Source organism: Ochotona curzoniae, unplaced genomic scaffold (assembly GCF_017591425.1).
Source record: "Ochotona curzoniae isolate NIBS_2020 unplaced genomic scaffold, NIBS_Ocur_1.0 scaffold_4701, whole genome shotgun sequence".
In the NCBI taxonomy this organism is placed as follows: domain Eukaryota; kingdom Metazoa; phylum Chordata; class Mammalia; order Lagomorpha; family Ochotonidae; genus Ochotona; species Ochotona curzoniae.
The window spans coordinates 30,168,737-30,187,278 of record NW_024467122.1 but is presented as its reverse complement, the minus strand read 5'-3'; the positions used below and the strand labels follow the sequence as shown (position 1 = coordinate 30,187,278).

The 18,542-nt window shown below is 39.9% G+C and overlaps 1 protein-coding gene and 1 non-coding gene across 7 annotated transcripts in view; both read right to left on the bottom strand.

Annotated features, from left to right (window-relative positions):
- RALGAPA1 (Ral GTPase activating protein catalytic subunit alpha 1) overlaps window positions 1-18,542 on the bottom strand; it is a 195,868-nt gene that overhangs the window by 141,586 nt on the left and 35,740 nt on the right. For all 6 annotated transcript variants that reach the window (XM_040968824.1, XM_040968825.1, XM_040968826.1 and 3 more), the window contains exons 5-12: window positions 18,483-18,526; window positions 17,830-18,007; window positions 14,001-14,116; window positions 11,901-12,039; window positions 10,664-10,872; window positions 8,055-8,294; window positions 4,156-4,350; window positions 188-325 (exon numbers count right to left, since the gene is read on the bottom strand). In XM_040968824.1, coding sequence (XP_040824758.1) covers window positions 188-325; window positions 4,156-4,350; window positions 8,055-8,294; window positions 10,664-10,872; window positions 11,901-12,039; window positions 14,001-14,116; window positions 17,830-18,007; window positions 18,483-18,526 — 1,259 coding nt within the window. The remainder of the gene's footprint in view (window positions 1-187; window positions 326-4,155; window positions 4,351-8,054; window positions 8,295-10,663; window positions 10,873-11,900; window positions 12,040-14,000; window positions 14,117-17,829; window positions 18,008-18,482; window positions 18,527-18,542) is intronic.
- LOC121149682 lies at window positions 13,792-13,921 on the bottom strand. The gene has a single exon (XR_005882818.1). It is a non-coding gene; the product is annotated as a small nucleolar RNA SNORA70 (small nucleolar RNA).

Here is an 18,542-nt window from a genome sequence, read left to right as displayed (position 1 = left end):
TTATATATACTGAGAAATACTCTAGAACAGTAATATAAAAAGTTCACTAACATACTTTTGGAGGGGACATTCAGGAAAAACAAAAAGAAATATGGATAATGACAACGTGGATAGTGAATTGGGTAATCTGAATAATTATAATTATATACCAAAAATGTAAATACTTTTAAAAAACAAAGTGAGCTACCTGCAACACTGCCTGGGTACCAGCTCGTATGTTTTCTTCCGTGGTTTCTTCCGGGGCATTAGGAAGGGCATCCGGGTAGGAGCCATTGTTTGCCCAGCTGGAATTTCGAACATGATCAGCAATATTGGTCCCATTTTCCTGAAGAGAAATATCTTTCATTAGTAGGAATGGTACAACAGGTCAGTAAACTAGAAAGACGAATGCAACTGTTAGGTCCTACTGCTATACAGGTTTCTTTCCAAATAGATGCTATCTTGCTTCATTACATAAGCAACAAATACTGGAAAAACTGTTCTGACAAAAATACAAAGATTTAAAAAACACTCATGACTATCAACCAGAGATTTTTAAGTTTTTCTATTTAATTTAAAAGGCAAATTGAGAACCACAGGGAGAGAGATCTTCCAACCATGTGTTTGTATTTATCCTACATAAGAACAACAAAATCTTGTACCCAGCACAGTAGCCCAGTGGCTAAAGACCTCGCCTTGGATGTGCTGGGATTGCATATGGGCACTGGTTCCTATCCCAGCTGCTCCACTTCCCATCAAACTCCCACTTGGGAAGTGAACCAGCTGATTTCAAGATGTTTCTTTCTGTTTCTCCTTCTCTCTGCATATCTGCCTTTCCAATAAAAATAAATAAGTTTGAAAAAAAAAAGTAGCAAAATCTCCCTCATTCTAATATGGATATATTAAACCAGTAAGACTACAGCTTTTTGCTTAAATATTAGCTGTTACAAGGTCTTACAAACTTGGAGGTTCTCAGAAGTTAAAACCATTCAAACAAACATTTCACTTAGTACATTTCTCTTTTAAAATTTTCCCTCCTTAACTCCTTCACTGGGAGTCAGCCCCTGCAGGTGAGTGCAAGAAGCAAGGCAAGGAGCAGCCCAGGCCATGCCAGGTTACAGTACCCACAGGCACACATGTGGGGCAGGTCTGGGGACAGACCAGTCTGGGCCAGCACATTACACCCATTGATCTGAGAACCAGGGAAGGAGGCAAGAGGAGCCAGATTGGACTGCAACACCAGCCAGTTCACATTAGGACCTGGACAGCAATCAGGCTGGGCTGGGATAGGCTTCAGCACCCACCAACAGGAGCTGGAACAGGGTGCAGATTAGACTAGGCCAGGCTATGCAATAAAACTGTGGATGCTAAGGTGAGGTGAGTCATATCAGCCTGGGCCAAATGGGTGATGGGTTCGAGAGCCCCAGGGAGGGAGATCTGACAGTGTTCGGATAGCTTGGCTCAGGTCAGGGGGCCCACCTGTGTGGTACAGCACTGGTTCCTGGGCCCCGAGACAAGCGAACCAGTAGGGTTTGGATCTTTGGCCTAGATCCTAGGGCCCACATTCTAGATGGGTGTTGTTTTTGTGAACACCAGTGGTAGGGGGTCCCTCAGGGTTTGGGTTTCCTGTCCCGGCCCTGTGGCCCACCCACTAGGTGGATGTCAGGTTCATGAGCCCCAGCAGTAGGGGATCTGGCGATGCTTGCAACACCTGGCCCAGGTACTTGGACACGCATGTAAGAACATGTCCTACTTAATGAAAAAGGTGGAGCAGTGAACACAGGCCGTGTTGTAAAAGGAGAATAAGGCAGCACATTTGGTGCCATAGCAGAAGAACAGAACTAACTGGACAACTACACCAAACAAACGATGACAGCAAAAAATCTTGGTGAATGGAGCCAATGGACATTGGGAGGGTGATATCATCCCTGGATTGGTGAAATCGGCAGCATTTCAGAACTATCCAAACCTCTTGGACAGAACCCTGGGAATATGCACACATTGAGACTCTGGCTTAATATGGGGTGGCCGTTCCTCAACCTTGGGCACTGGGACGTGTAGAAAGTCATGAGTGGTTTTCCCCTTTTTTTCCTTCCCCCAGGAATAAGAAGAAATAGCAAATTTGGAAGCAATGAATTCACCCAATTTTCTCTAAACGTTGATCCTTCCCACCCTGATCAACCATGTAATCATTAAAAAAATAAAATTTATAAAAAGAAAATTTCCCTCTTTGGGATACCACTGTGGTATATTGACTTAAACCACAGCCTGCAGTGCTGACACCCTATATGGGCACCAGTTAACGCGTCAATTGCTTCACATCTGATCCAGCTTCCTGTTAATGTGTCTGGGAAAGCAGTGAAAGATACCCCAAGGCCTTGGGCCCCTGGCCCCATGTGGGACATCTGGAAGAAGCTCCTGGATTTGGCTAGTGTAGCTCTGACCGTTCGGTCATTTAGGGAGTGAATCAGTGGATGGAAGTTGTCTCCCTCTCGAAGTCTGCCTTTCAAATACATAAACGCATTGGGGGAAAAAAAAAGATACATAATGGCATCTCTGTATAATATAGAATAAATAAAATATACCCTCTCCCATTGAAATGAAAATATCTGAGCCAATGAAATGAAAATATCACAAAGGGTTCTCATCCTTTGTAGATGCTCTTTCCCCACTTGTAGACACTTTCTTTGTATTATTTTACCCACTTGGTGAAACATGTCCTTATTTCTATTGGGAGAATTAGGCATTTTCCCCCAGATCTTTCATTCTCTAGGATCCTACCAGGAACAGTGTTTTAAAAAATTTTGCATGTTTGTCTTCATGCTAAACCTTAACTGGAAAAAACAGTTTTTTTAATGATTATCCCTCCAACACTGGTTCTAGAAGTAGGCAATATCATGCTTTAGAAAGCACTCTGGGCCCAGCACCCTAGCAGCTAAAGTCCTCGCCTTGAACATTCCAGGATCCCATATGGGCACTGGTTCTAATCCTGGCAGCTCCACTTTCCATCCAGCTCCTTGTTGTGACCTGGGAGAGCAGTCGAGGACAGCCCAAAGCCTTGGGACTCTGCACCCGTATGGGAGACCTGGAAAGAAGTTCCTGGCTCCTGGCTTCAAATCACCGCAGCACCAGCCGTTGTGCTCACTTGGGAAGTAAATCATCAGACGGAGGATCTTCCTCTCTTTCTCTCCTCCTCTATATATATCTGACTTTGTAATGAAAATAAAAAATAAATCTTTAAAGAAAAAGTCTTCATGAAAACTAGACAAATATTACTTATTGCACTCCTACCTCCACCTATATTTCTGCATCTTACAGAATTAGACCTATGTGCTTGGAATGGCAAGACTGGCAGCAATTCATAACTGGTGAACTATCAAAACCACTTGAGCAAAAACCTCGGAGCATACCCTACATCTGGGACCTAGGGAGGGTAAGAAACTGGGTGGGCCTTCTCCCTTAATATCCTCCTTTAAACATAAAGGAAACAATATGGAAATAATAGTATTACCCACTTTCCTACAGCCCTTGAACCTTTTTATCCTAATTAACTATGTAAAGATTGTCAAAAAAAAAAAAAAAAAGAGAATTAGACCTATGAAAAAGTTTCATTAAAAAAAAACTTCATGTAGACTTAAGAATGAAATGAAATCGGGGACACAAATGTTATTTCTTTCATTTCTCATCTTTCTAATCACAGACCACTTAATATTATCAGGTCAGGATGTTTCACATCTATAATTGCAAAGTATTCCAGGGAAAACGACAGCAAACTCTGGTCTGTGCTGAGCAAGCACTTCTACGTTGAGACAGCACTGCACTTCCAGAAAAGGGAGAGTTGTAGCTTGGTAATTATCCCATGAACTTTGTATAACATCCATCTTTTTACATAGCACCACAACTTAAAATAGCACATCTTTGTAACAGCATCTATTTGATATAGACAATGACTTTAACAGCTAGTATAACATCACAATGTTAACATTTAAAAACTGTGACATCACAAAACTTTCAGACAGGGTCCTGAAGTAACTACTACTATATTGCCAAAATTGTAGTCTATACTAAAAATCTTTCTACCTATTGACTAAGTATAGTTGTGCTAACATATCATTATAGTATTGCAACTTTAATCTGTTAAACGTACACTAAAATGTGTCAGTCGTACACTTTTACCTCTTCTCGTTTTTCTCCTTCCACTGGAATCTCGTGATCAGTAACACTGTCAATACAAGGTAAATCTGAAGAAGTCATTACAATTTCTTCAGGCTCCTGCATGAACAAAGGCTTTTCCTCCTGCTGAATCCACTCCTGATATACTTTAACCACCTTCCTCATAGCAGCTGCTTCACAGATGGGTAACAAAAATGCCTAACAAAAAAGGGAATAGAAATAATGACATTCTTATCCTTTTGCTGAAAACCACAATACACTGATTACTGAGATATAAACAATATTTTAATCAATTCATTATTGCAAAAAGGCTTTTGACTACAAATCTCTTGTAAACACAAAAATCCTATGGTGAACAGCTAACAGAAAGAACATTAGTTTTAATTGTGATATCTCTTATTTTAAATTTTACTTCTTTTCATTATCATTTTATGATGCAGTTCCATAAGCCCTGGGATTTCTCTTACCCCCTCCCCAAATCCCTTCCCTCCTCCCCGCTGAGTTCCCCTATATCATTACTATAGTATAATTCTTCATACACAGTCATATGTCCATTATTGTGGGCATGGGCAATGGCAGAGAGTCCAGCATCCTATTGTCAAGATACAGTAAACAGTTTCATTGGGAGTTCATCTTTGTCTGGAAGTAGAGACGCATACTGCATTGTATCCTCACATTTGGATATGATAGTCTCCATTACACAATAACTACACATCCTCTTAAATGAAAAACCACAATACAAAATCTCAGAACAGGATCCTTTTTTCATGACATAATTGTTTTCTCACAAAGCTCAGTGCAAATGTAACCTTAAATTAAAAAGTAACATTGTATCATACTGATTCTAAAGATTTGCAGTTAGCTGGCTGGGCTGAGCTGGACTGAGTGAGCTAGGCTGCAGCACCCTCCAGCATTAGCTGGAACTAGGGACAGGTGAGGCTGAGCCGGGCTGCAACACCTGCCAGCAAATGCTGAAGTGAAGTGAGATATGCAAGACTGGGCCACAACACCCACCAGCATATGGAATCAGCTCATTGTAACACCAGGGGGGTGAGCCAGGACGGAAGCTGCAGGGGCTTCCCTGCTGGGCCACTGCTCCCACTGCTGAGTGTGAGAGCTGGGACTTGGGGCAGACCAGACTGGGCAGGGTTACAAAACCTATTGCACTACACGTGAGCTGCATTAGGCAGAAGAGCCAGGCTGGGATAAGCATCCACATCCACTGTGCATGCATGAGCCAGAGTAAGTACAGGAGGTTTAGGCTTTGCCATAGCGTAAACTGGCAAGCGCTGGGAATGGAAGCAAGTCCTGTCAGGCTAGACTGCAGAACAATTAATGGGAAACTGGATCATATGAGAAGCCACTGGGACTTGAACCGGCATCCATATGGAATGCCTGCATGGCAGGTAGCAGTTTACACATCTTACAATTTCTACCTACCGTAGCACCAGCCTCAAAATACTTTTGATTTCATTTGTACCCCCACTGTCAATTGATATTCAACAGTGGTGTCAAGAATACAAAGGAAAGCTGGATAATCAGATGCAGAAGAATGAAACTGACCCTTATCTCACATCACATGCAAAAATCAAATCAAAATTGACCAAAGGCTTCAACATGAGCACTGAAACTACAAAACTACTACTGGAGGGGTGGGAGGAGGCAGGAGGGAACATGAGGGAAAAGCTTTTTGGTGTCTGGGCAATGACTCTTATTTGGATGTGACACCAAAACACAGGCAACAAAAGCGAAAACAGATGTGGAATTACATCAAACTAAAAAGGCTTCTGGTTAGGAAAGAAAACAATTTACAGAGCAAAAAAGAAACTTGAAAAGTAGAATATTAAAAAAAAAGCGCATATTTTTAGGAGGTTAACATCCCCAAATATATAGACTTTTTCAAAAAACTCAACAGCAAAAACAACACAAAGCAAAACACTACAAATAACCCAACTTCATTATTTGGCAATTATTACAAACAGCTAACAAGCTTATAAAAAAAAAAAAAAAAACCTCAGTCATTAAGCATCAGAGAAATGCAAACCAAACTACAATGAGACATCACCTCACATCTGGTAGTACGATTGTTATAAAAAAGACAAAAATCTCACGTGATGGCAAGGTATTGAAACACGAACTCTTGTTTGTTGCTAATAATAGAAACTGGTATAGACACCATGAAAACATCGAGCGGCTCCTCAAAAAGTTAACAACATGATCCAGTAATCTTATCTCCAGGTAAATATCCAAAGGAAATGAATTCAGCTTCTCAAAGAGCTACCTACGCTGCCTCAACATTTACAGTTGCCAAAATTTAGAAAGACTGAGTGTCAGCTGAAGATGACAGCATAAAGAAAATATCCTGCCATGTGTGGCAATAGGGATGAACCTGGCAGACATCACACTGGTGAGATAAGCTAGGCACGGACCGACTACCGCAGGATGTAACTGCTGTATTCTCAAGAGTCAGCTCACACTAGCAGAAAGCAGACTGCAAGATCAAAGGGGCTGGGCAGTTAGAAAAAATGGAAAACTGGTGACGAAAAGGCCGAAGGGCCAATTATCCAGTATTGAACACATGAGTAAAAATATAATGTACAGCATGGAAATAATACTGTATTCTACACTTGAAATTTTTACTTAAATTTTTTAATTGGAAAAGTTATAATAGTAAACTAGAAAGTTAAATATAGTTATATATTTAGATAAAGTTATATACATAAAATAAAATTTGAAAAAATAAAAGTTAAATAAAGTTATAAAGTTAAATAGAGAGAAGGAAAAAGAACGATATTCCATCTGTTGGTTCATTGCCCAGATGGTTGCAATAGTCAGAGCTGACCTGATCTGAAGCCAGCAACCAGGAGCTTCTTCTGGGACTCCCACACAGAAGCAGGGTCCCAAGGCTCTGGGCCATTCTCTAACGCTTTCCCAGGCCACAAGCAGAAAGCTGGATAAGAAATGGAGCAGCTAGGACACCAACTGGCACCCATATAGGATCCTGGCACATGCAAGGCAAGAATTTAGCCACTGGGCCATCAATGCCAGGCCTGAAAAATGCTAATTATTTAATAATCAATCATGAATGAAGAGTACAGTAACACTGAAGTTAAAACAAAAATCTATTTTTTAAAAAACTTAAATTTTTAATAGTAATTTGTAATAATAATAGTAATAGTCATAAGCAACTTTAATCTTAAACCTCCCTAGAGGAAGAAACTAAGCCTAGAAAGGTAATGTAAAAGCAATGGAAGTATCACTTGCACATTCCCCAGTGGCATTTTACTAACAATAGAGGACAAAAATAATTCTATCATAATTAATAAGAGTTGCAATCTAAAAAGTAAGTTTCGGGCCCGGTGGCGTAGCCTAGCAGCTAAAGTCCTAGGCTTGAACGCCCGGGATCCCATATAGGTGCCGGTTCTAATCCCGGCAGCTCCACTTCCCACCCAGCTCCCTGCTTGTGGCCTGGGAAAGCAGCTGAGGACGGTCCAAATCCTTGGGACTCTGCACCTGTGTGGGAGACCTGGAAGAAGTTCCTGGATCCTGGTTTTGGACTGGCATAGCACTGGCTGTTGCACTCACTTGAGGAGTGAATCATCAGATGGAAGATCTTCCTCTCTGTCTCTCCTCCTCTCTGTATATCTGACTTTCCAATTTAAAAAAAAAAAAAAAGTGAGTAACTTTTTAAAAAAATTCTGATAACAAAAGGACTAGGAGGAAGAATAAGAAAATAGCTAAAATATATGAACAGAAAATACTAAACAATCAGATATAAGTTTTTAAAACTAAATAGGAACTTTAAAAAACACCCCCACAGATACATTTGTAGTATCTAAAAATTGGTATATGAAGAACTAAAGTCTTCATTACAAACTAAAAATACCGAGAGATATTTTTACCTGACGAAATATCTCTGTGACAAAGTTCACATTACTTCTTTTAGAAGAAAAAACTCTGCGAACGATTTCAATGTCCGTGAGATGCTCTTCATCGATGCTGCACAGGCTGGATGAGCTCGGCTCCCGCTCGGTGAGCGTGCTGGTATTGGAGTGAGACTGCTCTGGTTCCGCGCTTCTGTCTGCTCTGTCCGCATTATCATTTTTGTTTTCTTCTCTGGAAACCAAACTAGCAGCTGCTCTCTGAAATCAAAACAAAATGAAAAGAATACTGTAATGGTTTAACTCGATATCTCGTATTTTAATAGAAAGCTTTGGCAGAAACAAAGCCTTCTACACATAACTTCCGGCACTGTTTAAAATTCAGGCCTAGTCTAAACAAGATGGAAGAATCCACCATGGGGGGGGGAGCAGGTTTTGGGGAGGGGAGGGGGGAATCCCAGTGCCTGTAAAACTGTGTCTCATGATGCAATGTAATAAAAAAAAAATAAATTAAAAAAAATAAATAAAATAAATTGAAAAAAAAAAAAAACAAAAACAAAAAAAAAAAAATTCAGGCCTAGGATTTCACTCAGGATGCATTCTAATAATTAAGAGGCAACGTAAGTAACTCAGCATCTGATATCCTAAAATGTGCATTACTTAATAGTCTACTCCCTTACAGATTTGTTTCTTATGTTTGCAGATTTTAAAAAGTTGGGTGAAAAACAAACTTAGTAAGCAGTAGCAGTTCAGATCTTGAGGAATGCTACCTTACACAGCCGGCCTTCCATATTCTTGGGTTCTACATCCATATATTATCAACAGAAAGAAACATCTGAACACAAACTCTAAGTGTATTGAATATACACGGGCTTTCATACTTTCCTAAATAACCCAACAAATATTGATACTACAGTAAGTATTATAATAATCTAGAGATGTTTAAAGTCTCCAAGGCGATGTGCACAGGTTACACACAACTACTACACCATTGTAGGTAAGGGACTTGAGCACTTGCGGATTTGTTATCTGCTGAGGGTTCTAAAATCAATCCCAAATGGTTACTGAGGGGTAACTACGAACAAATAACATTAGACTTTGTATCTAATTCTGGTTTTTTTTTTTTTAAGCTATTTATTTTATTTTCAGGTGGCTGAAGGGGCCCAAGAACTTGAGCCATCCTCCGCTGCTTTCCTAAGCCATAAATCAGGGAGCTGTATCAGAAGTGGAACAAATATGAACTGACATCTCTATGGGACGGGCATCCATATGGGACACCAGCACCACAGGAGGAGAATTAACTTGTTGCTCCCCAGTACCAGCCCCTGTATAGGTGTTTTTTCTATCACATGTCTAGACCTGGTGCCTTTGTGGGGAAAAGGGCAGGAGCGGGGTCACGGGAGTTTAAATCTGCATTCTGTGAATGCTGAGAAATTAAAAAGGGCTCCTCCTTAATTATTGTAGTTCTGTCTGAAAATTTATACATAGGGGCAGACAATCTGTCTTACAGTTTAGTGGCTGGTTCGGACATGCACATCCCTTATCCGGCGTACTGCTACTTCCTGGTAGTGCACATCTTCACGTAGCTCAAGGAGCTAGGTCCCTGCAGCCAATGTGGGAGACTCACACTGAGGTTCTGGTTCCTAGATTCACCCTGGCCCAGCCCAGATGGTGCAGCCATGTGGTGAGTGATCCAGCACATACAGGATCAGTCACTCCCATTACTTCTCAAGTTACAATAATAATAATAGCAATATAATAATAATAAACAGTAGTTTTTGGGCCCAGCACGATAGTCTAGTGGTTTAAGTTCTTGCCTTGCATGCGCCAGGGATCCCATATAGGTGCTAGATTTAATTTCAGTATCCCTGCTTCCCATGCAGTTCCCTGCTTGTGGCCTGGGAAAGCAGTCAAGGTCAGCTCAAGGCCTTGGGACCCTGTACCTGCGTGGGAGACCCACAAGAGGCTCCTGGCTCCTGTCTTCAGATTGGCTCAGTCCCAGCCGTTATGGCTACTTGGAGAGTAAACCAGCGAATGGAACATCTTTCTGTCTCTCCTTCTTTCTGCAAATCTCACTGGCCAATAGCGTCTCCTTACATGTGGTTTTGCTTTTCTCAAGCTCAGTTACCAAATGCAGTTTAAAAATAACAAATGGAAGATCACAACAATAAGCAGTGTTACTATACTTTGTTTCATTTTATGTATTGTTATTTAGCTCTTAGTATGCCTAGATTATAAATTAAACTTTTCTATTGGTTGCGTACATATAAGAAAAAATATAGTATTACAAAGTGTTCAACGCTGTCTGAGCCTTCCAGCAGCCATCCAGTGGGGTTTTTGGAATATATCTCCTGTGGACATGGGCAGAGTGTACAATAAAACAGGAACAAGTTGGAAACTGAAACCGACACATGACTAAACTACTTTCTTACTTTTTTAATCCCATTTTATTTTTTATTAAGCAATTAAATCTATAGTAATGGCTAAACTTTAGATTTATAAAATGCCTGAATACAAATAAAATAGTACTATTATTTGTTTCAAATATGCTTTATATATAAAATAATTAAAACTAGTAGACTAGATTTGTGAAGTAAGCTTTAACTTTGACAAGCCTAATTGTGTATTACCTGAATATTCTTTGGCAAGACTTCACCTTCCATCCCAGGAATATGAGGTCCTGAATGTGGCTTTGGCTCTAGCCAGAAAGAAACCAGCCAACGAATGACAATAACACGAGCCTTGATAAAAGGTTCCTTTGTACAATAGATGGCTTCATTGGTTTCAGCATCCTTCTTTATCATGACATAATGTGGCTTTGGTCTCATTTGTGGGATATCTATTAAAATAAAAGGAAAACAATCTAAAGTAAGAATTATGCTTAAACAAATCTACATTTTTAAATAACTGAAAAAACATTATGATGCTACTATGATTTTAGAAGTAGCTTTAGTACAAAAATTACATTTTACATTGTGCTAGCTGTTCATACAGAGCCCAGAAAAATGAATCATACATACCAGATTAATATATGATAACATGTCTTCTTCACAAAATATTAAAAGGTTCAACGAATTCTATCTAAGTACAAAGAAATTCCTAGAACCTTCAATTCACCCGAAACAAGTATCCTGAGGTCAAACAAAGTTTGAAGTTTTGCCTGAACTTGCTGGTAGTTCAAACCTGGCATTAGCAACATCTCATGAAATGTAAATTCCTGTTTACACATTACTAATGCCTTTAATTTACAAAAAAAGAAAAAAAAAAAGTCTGCCTGTGACTGATGTCTTTGGCATATACTCTTGATTTATGCCCATGTCCCATATCAAAACCCATGGGTGAAATTCCTAGCTCTCAATCCCAGTTTTTTGCTAACACGGAACCTGGAGGCAGCTGTGATGACTAAGAAGCTTGGTTCTGGCCTTCTATGCATATCTGTAGTGAGTTCCTGGCTTTGAGCTTCACTCTGACCAGCCTGGGAGGAGGACATCTGTGGAGTCATCAGTAGACCGGAGTTTACTCTTTGTTTCTCAACTACTTTAAAAAAGTTTTTAATCATTAAAAACTAAAAATCTTAAAATAGAGTAAGGATTAAATCAAGCATGGAATTCAGTTTAATTTACAATCACAACCATTTCTGGTGGTAATTCCCAAAAGAGGAGACCCTGACAGTAAGTGTTCTAAAAGTACCTAATTTTCAGTGAAACGTGCGTATTAATTCACTCTCAAAATTAATTTTAGTATCTTTACCAGTGAATACACATATTAATAGTGACAAGTTTTCTGCAAGAAATAAATGCTACCTTCACAATCACAGCTATTTTACTACTAAGTGCGGGCTATTAGAGAATGCCAAACACGACCTACCAAGCACAGGATGATATAAACTGTTTTCCTTACAGATGTTTGGGAAAATATAAGGTAAGTAATATTTTTTAAAATGTGAAAACAAAAATGAAAATCCTCTTTCTTGGTTTTCTTTGTTCTTCCATTCTAAACTTTTCACCTAAAAATTTAAAAATAAGTAGAATCATTAGAAAACCTTTTTAATACCATGATGATACTATAAACAAGCTTCTAAATACACTGAACTGTTATACCAAGATCGTATGTGACAACACCAAAAAAATTTTAGTTATTTACTATACAAACACATTAAAAATATTTATAAAAATCAAAGATCCTTTGAAAAAAATGAAAATTAACTAAACACTCAGCTCTAACAACAAAGATTAGCATCTCTGTTCCTTCCCTCTTTCTCTTTCTGAGTAACTAAAGGCATACAGAACATGTGCGTGTGTGAGCAGCGGCAGCAGACAGGTGCAGATAAGCAGAGGCTGAGCACAGGAAGCAGGGTATCCATGAAGGAAGTGGCAAGGGGAGGCAGCAGGCCAATGACTCAAAGTCTGAAAAGCATGAAAGGGGTGGTCATGAAGCGAAGGGGCTGACCAGAAGTGAGAGAGCAGAGTAAGAGAAAGCCAGCAGCGTAATGGAGACATCTAAGCAGGAGGCTGGCAAAGTCCTGGACTGGGTGGTGAGTTCAACCCATTGAGGGCAAATCTATTTCTGCAGGGTAAAGGTGGTAATGAGACACTGCTCATCCACCTGAAGGACTGATTAAATAATAGTCTGAGAATCATTTCAGCCAGTTCTTTCACTGACAGACAAGAAGGGTATAAATACGGAAAGAAATCAGTGATACTAGAAGGAAATTTGGGGCACTCACATAAATGATAGAAAAAGATGGAATATAGAAGAAGCAAAGGAAATGTTCAAGGTGATGGACACGTTTATTATCTTGGCTCCTGTGAGGCTGTCACAGGTGTATGCATGCATCAAAACTGTTAATATCTGTACCCAATAACCCAGAGCAATGTAACTCTGCATGAAGTACAAAAGCAAGTTTTAAGAGGAAAAGATGTAGTAACAATAATGAAACAGCAATGACTATCCACTACAGAATTGGTACTATGTGCACCAAGCAGTATTTAACCTTTATCCACCAAAATGAGATAGGTATTACTTTTCTCCTTACTTTACAAATGAGCAAACAGAAGCTCAGGATGGCTAAGTAATTCACCAATGATATATGATAAGAAATCAGAACTCAAACTGTATGCCTTTTAAACAATGCATATTTCATATCTAACTTATACAAAATGCATGCATTTGCAAATTCAAAAAGAACAAACAAACTGGAGCATAAATTATATTTCCCCCCTTTCCTTATGCTACAGCCCACTTACATCTTGGCAGACCAATTCTTATGAGGGAAGGAGGGAAACATGGTTATCTGTACTAGCTTTGAAATACATGAAATCTCTTTATATCAATAATTTTTTCAACAGCAATTGGAATTTATTATTAATGAGGTTAAGGAGTACAGAACAGAAGCACACATGGGTATAGGGCCTACCACTCATCCAAGGGACCACTGTTGGGGATGGGTCTGATCCCACAGCTGCCCAGGATGAGCAGCTTCTCAGCCACCACTCCTTCAAATCCATTTATATTGAACTTGGTAAAGCCCACTTCTTAGGGATGAGGATTTTCTGGCAAACACGAACTTAAACTTGGCCCTGCACAGGGCCTCAACCACATGTTCCTTGTTCTGCAGCTTGGTGAGGCTGAACATGATGATTTGACCAATGTGAACCCTGGCTATTGTGCTGAGGTTTTTCAAAAGCACCCCGCGTACCTGTCTGCAGCCTAGATTAGGAACAGCAAGAGGTCAGAGACGGGAATGTCCACTGTAAAGGGCTGTCTCCAAGCTCCCTTAGGGCAACCTGTATAAGCAACAGGTTGCATACACCATCAAGAAGGCCGCTGTTTGCAGCCATTGCACACTAGGCCCCCAGGAAGCAAGCAGCTGTTATAAAGCACTACTGAAAGCAAGCAGCTGCTCATTACAAATCCAAGGATTAGGAAAAGGATAAGGGAGAAGACATCAAAGAAAGCAACACATACCTGAATAACTATATACTTTAAAAGTGCTTCGAGAAAATAGCTAGTGAGATCTTCTTGTCCTTTATCCCCAGACTGTGGTGGGACAAGAGGAGTGATTTCCTCTATTGTGACTTGGGCTATTCAAAGACAAAAGAATAATATAATTACAAAATAAAGTTAGTAACACAATTATGTAACAAACAACACTAATTACAAAACATATGGGCAACAAAAGCTGCTCGAAACGTTCTAATATTGGAAATCTGAATCTGAGATCATTCTTGACAGTCCACCAAAACCACAAACACAAATAATCAGATGATTTGGGAACACTTAATTCAGAGATTTTGAAATAGGGATGAACATACATGCAGTAATTAGGGGTACATAATATCTCACTAGGAAAGTTTTAGTGTTAATTTCAGGTTCACATTAAGTGGAGCAACTGTCTTTGACACTGGCACCCCAGATGAGTGCTGGTTCATGTCCCAGTTGCTCCACTTCCAATTCAGTTATCTGCTAATGTGCCTGGGAAAGCAAGAGAAAATGGTCCAAGTGTGATAAGTTCCTGCCACTCATGTGAGAGACCAGGGTGAAGCTGCTAAGCCCTGGCTTTGGCCTGGCCCAGCCCTGACTACTGCAGCCATTTAGAGCACAGGCCAGCAGAACAAAAATCTTTCTGTTTCTCCCTCTTTCTCTGTAACTCTGCTATTCAAACAAATAAATCTTTTTTTAAAAATGCATTACAAAATTAATCAAATGATGAGAAACACTAATGAGAATCCATAGTCTCAAAAGTTGATCTGATCATGGTTATGAAAACAAATCTGTATTTTTTTAATTTTCAGAAATTCAGGAACATTCATTATAATAAATTCAAGAAAATTAATCTAAAACTAGTTGAATTCTTTTGACTATTTCCTAAAAACATGTCAGTCACTGGTTTCACAAATATAAATATTGAAATCTATTCCTCAATAAGCATGAACCAACTAAGAAATTTCATAGCAGTGGCAGCTTAGAGCAGTAAGATGCAGAGCATATTATTCCTGACACTTCATGAAAAGTTACACTTGAAACATACAACCTTTACCACATGTACTCTAGATTTCTTGGAATACTCAATCCCCAAAGAACAACATACTTAAAGAATGAAGCTATTAAAATCCCATTAAAACCCATGGCATCCTTCCCTAAGAACTTTCATCCCACACTAAGGAATACACACTTAATCTGCACTTACACGCTTTGTAGAAAATAAAATACAAATCTTTGATTCTTAAAGAAGGAGCAAAAGTCATTCAGTTGCACTTGAAACTAACAAAGTAAATCAGCTATAAAAAGGGATGAAAGCAAATTTATGCAATGACAGGGTTTTAGAGATGTGGAAGAAAATTAATTATTTTTCAAATATTTCAAAGTTGAAATACAATGTAAATAAATGTGTATATACAACCTATTTTAACTGGCTCATTTATAGATTTTACACCAACTTGTTTCTAAAATGTTGTGCTACCAATATAGTTTAATTTAATGTAAATCTAAATTTATAAGGGCCAACAGTGGTGTAGCACACTAATTTCCACTTGCTAACACTGGCATTCTATTTGGGTACCAGTTCATCCCCTAGCTGCTCTACTGCCAATCCAGCTCCCTGCTGTGACATGGGTAAGTGACGGATGAGCCAAACCCTTGGGCGCCTACACACACACACACGGGAGATCCAGCACCAGCTCCTGGCTCCCAGCTTTGGGTTAGATACAGCCGGTGAGGCCACTGAGGGAGCAGGCCAGCACATGGAGGACCTCTGGCTCTGTTTCTCCTTCTCTGCAAGTAGGCTTTCCAATAGAAACAGACAAACCTTTAAAAATATTTTTAAAATATAAATTCACAGAAATTACAAATTGCAAACAGGATAAAGCATCCAACAGAGTACTTGCTATTTACTGATTCTTATACCCCTCAAATTCATGTTGCAATCCTAAGCCTCAGCGTGACTATATATGGAGCATTGAAGGAGGTATTTAGGGCCTGGCACAGTCGCCTAGTGGCTAAAGTCCTCGCTTTGAATGTGCCAAGATCCCATATGGGCACCGGTTCTAATCCCAGCAGCCCCACTTCCCATCCAGCTCCCTGCTTGTGGCCTGGAAAAGCAGCTGAGGACGGCCCAAGGCTTTGGGACCCTGCACCTGCGTGGGAGACCTGGAAAAAGGTTCCTGGCCCCTGGCTTCGGATCGGCACAGCACTGGCCGTTGCAGCCACTTGGGGAGTGAATCATTGGACAGAGGATCTTTTTTTAAAAAAAAAAAAAAAAGATTTATTGTATTTTTATTGGAAAGGTGGATATACAGAGAGGAGAGACAGAGAGGACGATCTTCCATCCAATGATTCACTCCCCAAGTGAGCACAACAGCCGATGCTATGCCAATCTGAAGCCAGGAGCCTCTTCCGGGTTTCCCACATGGGTGCAGGGTCCCAAAGCTTTGGCCAGTCCTCCATTGCTTTCCCGGGCCACAGTCAGGGAACTGAACGGGAAGCGGGGCTGCCAGGATTAGAACCGGCGCCCATATGGGATCCCAGGTGTGCAAGGCAAGGACCTTAACCACTGCGCCATTGCGCCGGGCCCCAGACAAAGGATCTTCCTCTCTTTCCTCCTCTCTATACATCTGCCTTTCCAATAATAAATAAATAAATAAATCTTTTTAAAAAAACACTATATTTACCAAATTACCACAAAAGTACAGTTAGCAGTTGCGGTCACTTGGGGAGTGAGCCATCGGACAGAAGATCTTCCTCTCTGTCTCTCCTCCTCTCTGTATATCTGCCTTTCCAATAAGAATAAATAAATCTTTAAAAAAAAAAAGGAGGTATTTAAGGTTACAGGGGTCCCACATAGCACTGTTCGTGACAAATGTTCACTAGTGAAAGAAAAGGAAAACATATGTGTGTGTGTGTGTGGGTAAAACAAAAAGAAAAATTAAATTCCACAAATATCAGCACTAACACAGAACTTAAAAAGTAAAAGAAATAAACAGAAGTATTTCAAGTAACTAGCACAAAGATTCACTAAAGAATGAAAACAGCTATTAAACAGTATTTCTAAATGTCTAAATTAAATTTACAAATCAAAGTATTGGGGCGCTATAAAAGTTAAATTTATATATTTCTTTACAAGCATCTACTGTATAAAATAAGACACACTTAAACCTCAATGTACATCCAAATTAATTCCAAGATCCATGGTGAAGCATAACAAATAGAAAACAAAGTATAAAACTGGTCTATGTTGGGCACAGGTTCCCAGTGCTGACACATCCAGGCCCGCACAGGCTCTGCAGACACTGTTCTGCACAGGGCTGGCCAGTTCCTAGAGACAGCCTGAGAGCAGCGTGGGAGGCAGCACTCATCCCTCCACCTGCACGCTCACGCTCGGAGCCATGAGCACCGGTCCCATCACCTACAGCACCGGGGACAGCCTGCAAGCCATAGAGTGCCCTGCAGCGATTCAAATGGAGTAATCCTCAACTTGCTTCTCCTGGCTTGCCTGTTCCTTCCTGTGTGAGCCATTTTAACATTTTGGGCCACGTTTTTCTCTGTGCCCTGTGCCTTCTGACTAACACTGGTACGTGCCTACATCACACCTGTCTCCCCTGGCATGACATGCTCCTTGCTCTTGGGAACTGTAGCAAACTATCTTTTCCATAGTTCTCGATTGGTTGTCCTTGCCCTATATGAAGGATAATAAAACCAACATTTTTAAATATTGCTTTTAATTATTCAATATAGACATTCTAAAAAGCACTTTCACAGAGCACACAGACAGTGGTGAGAAGCGTCCCATGACTCTTACTTTCTTGAAGATTGAGTGGAGGATTAATGAGATTATCTAAAGTTCGAGGTCCGTGTTCAGACTGTGGTGCTAAAAACCCGGGAATTAAGCACGAGAACATCCAGAGCTGTTCCTTACTGCAGTTATTCTGAAGAGCTTGCAACCATAACAAGAACAGACGAACACCTTCCCGCCTGATCTGAAATAAAAATGAAAAACAGACTCACTGCTTCACACTTCCATACAACCAAAAGAACCGGTAATCTGTGACCTCATCTAACCTACATACAGCAAGAAATCTTAAGGTTGAGTATCTCATTTACTGGAGTATGATTAAGACACATAAAATGAAGTAAGGCCAACATTTAAGTATCTATCCCCTACTTTGTTATACATCCATGAGCGGTTCCAATAAGATGAGCAGTAACCTGTAGAATGACTATTTTCTTGTTCTAAAGACTTTACAGAACAAAGATTTTCAGTAAATGAATGAATGTACTCTCACAAAATACAATAACTTTTCAATGGCCACAGTCAATGTAAGAGAAATTTTCACAAGTACTGAAAATGTTGCCATATTGCCAATTAATACTGAAGACAATTCGACAATATATAGGAAAAAGCTGATGTATATCTTGCTGTTTCTGAAGTTACAAGAAGTAAATATATTATACCTTTAAGGAGTTTCCTGTGTGAAGAAGTTTCTTCAAGATCAGTCCTGAAAAGAAGACATG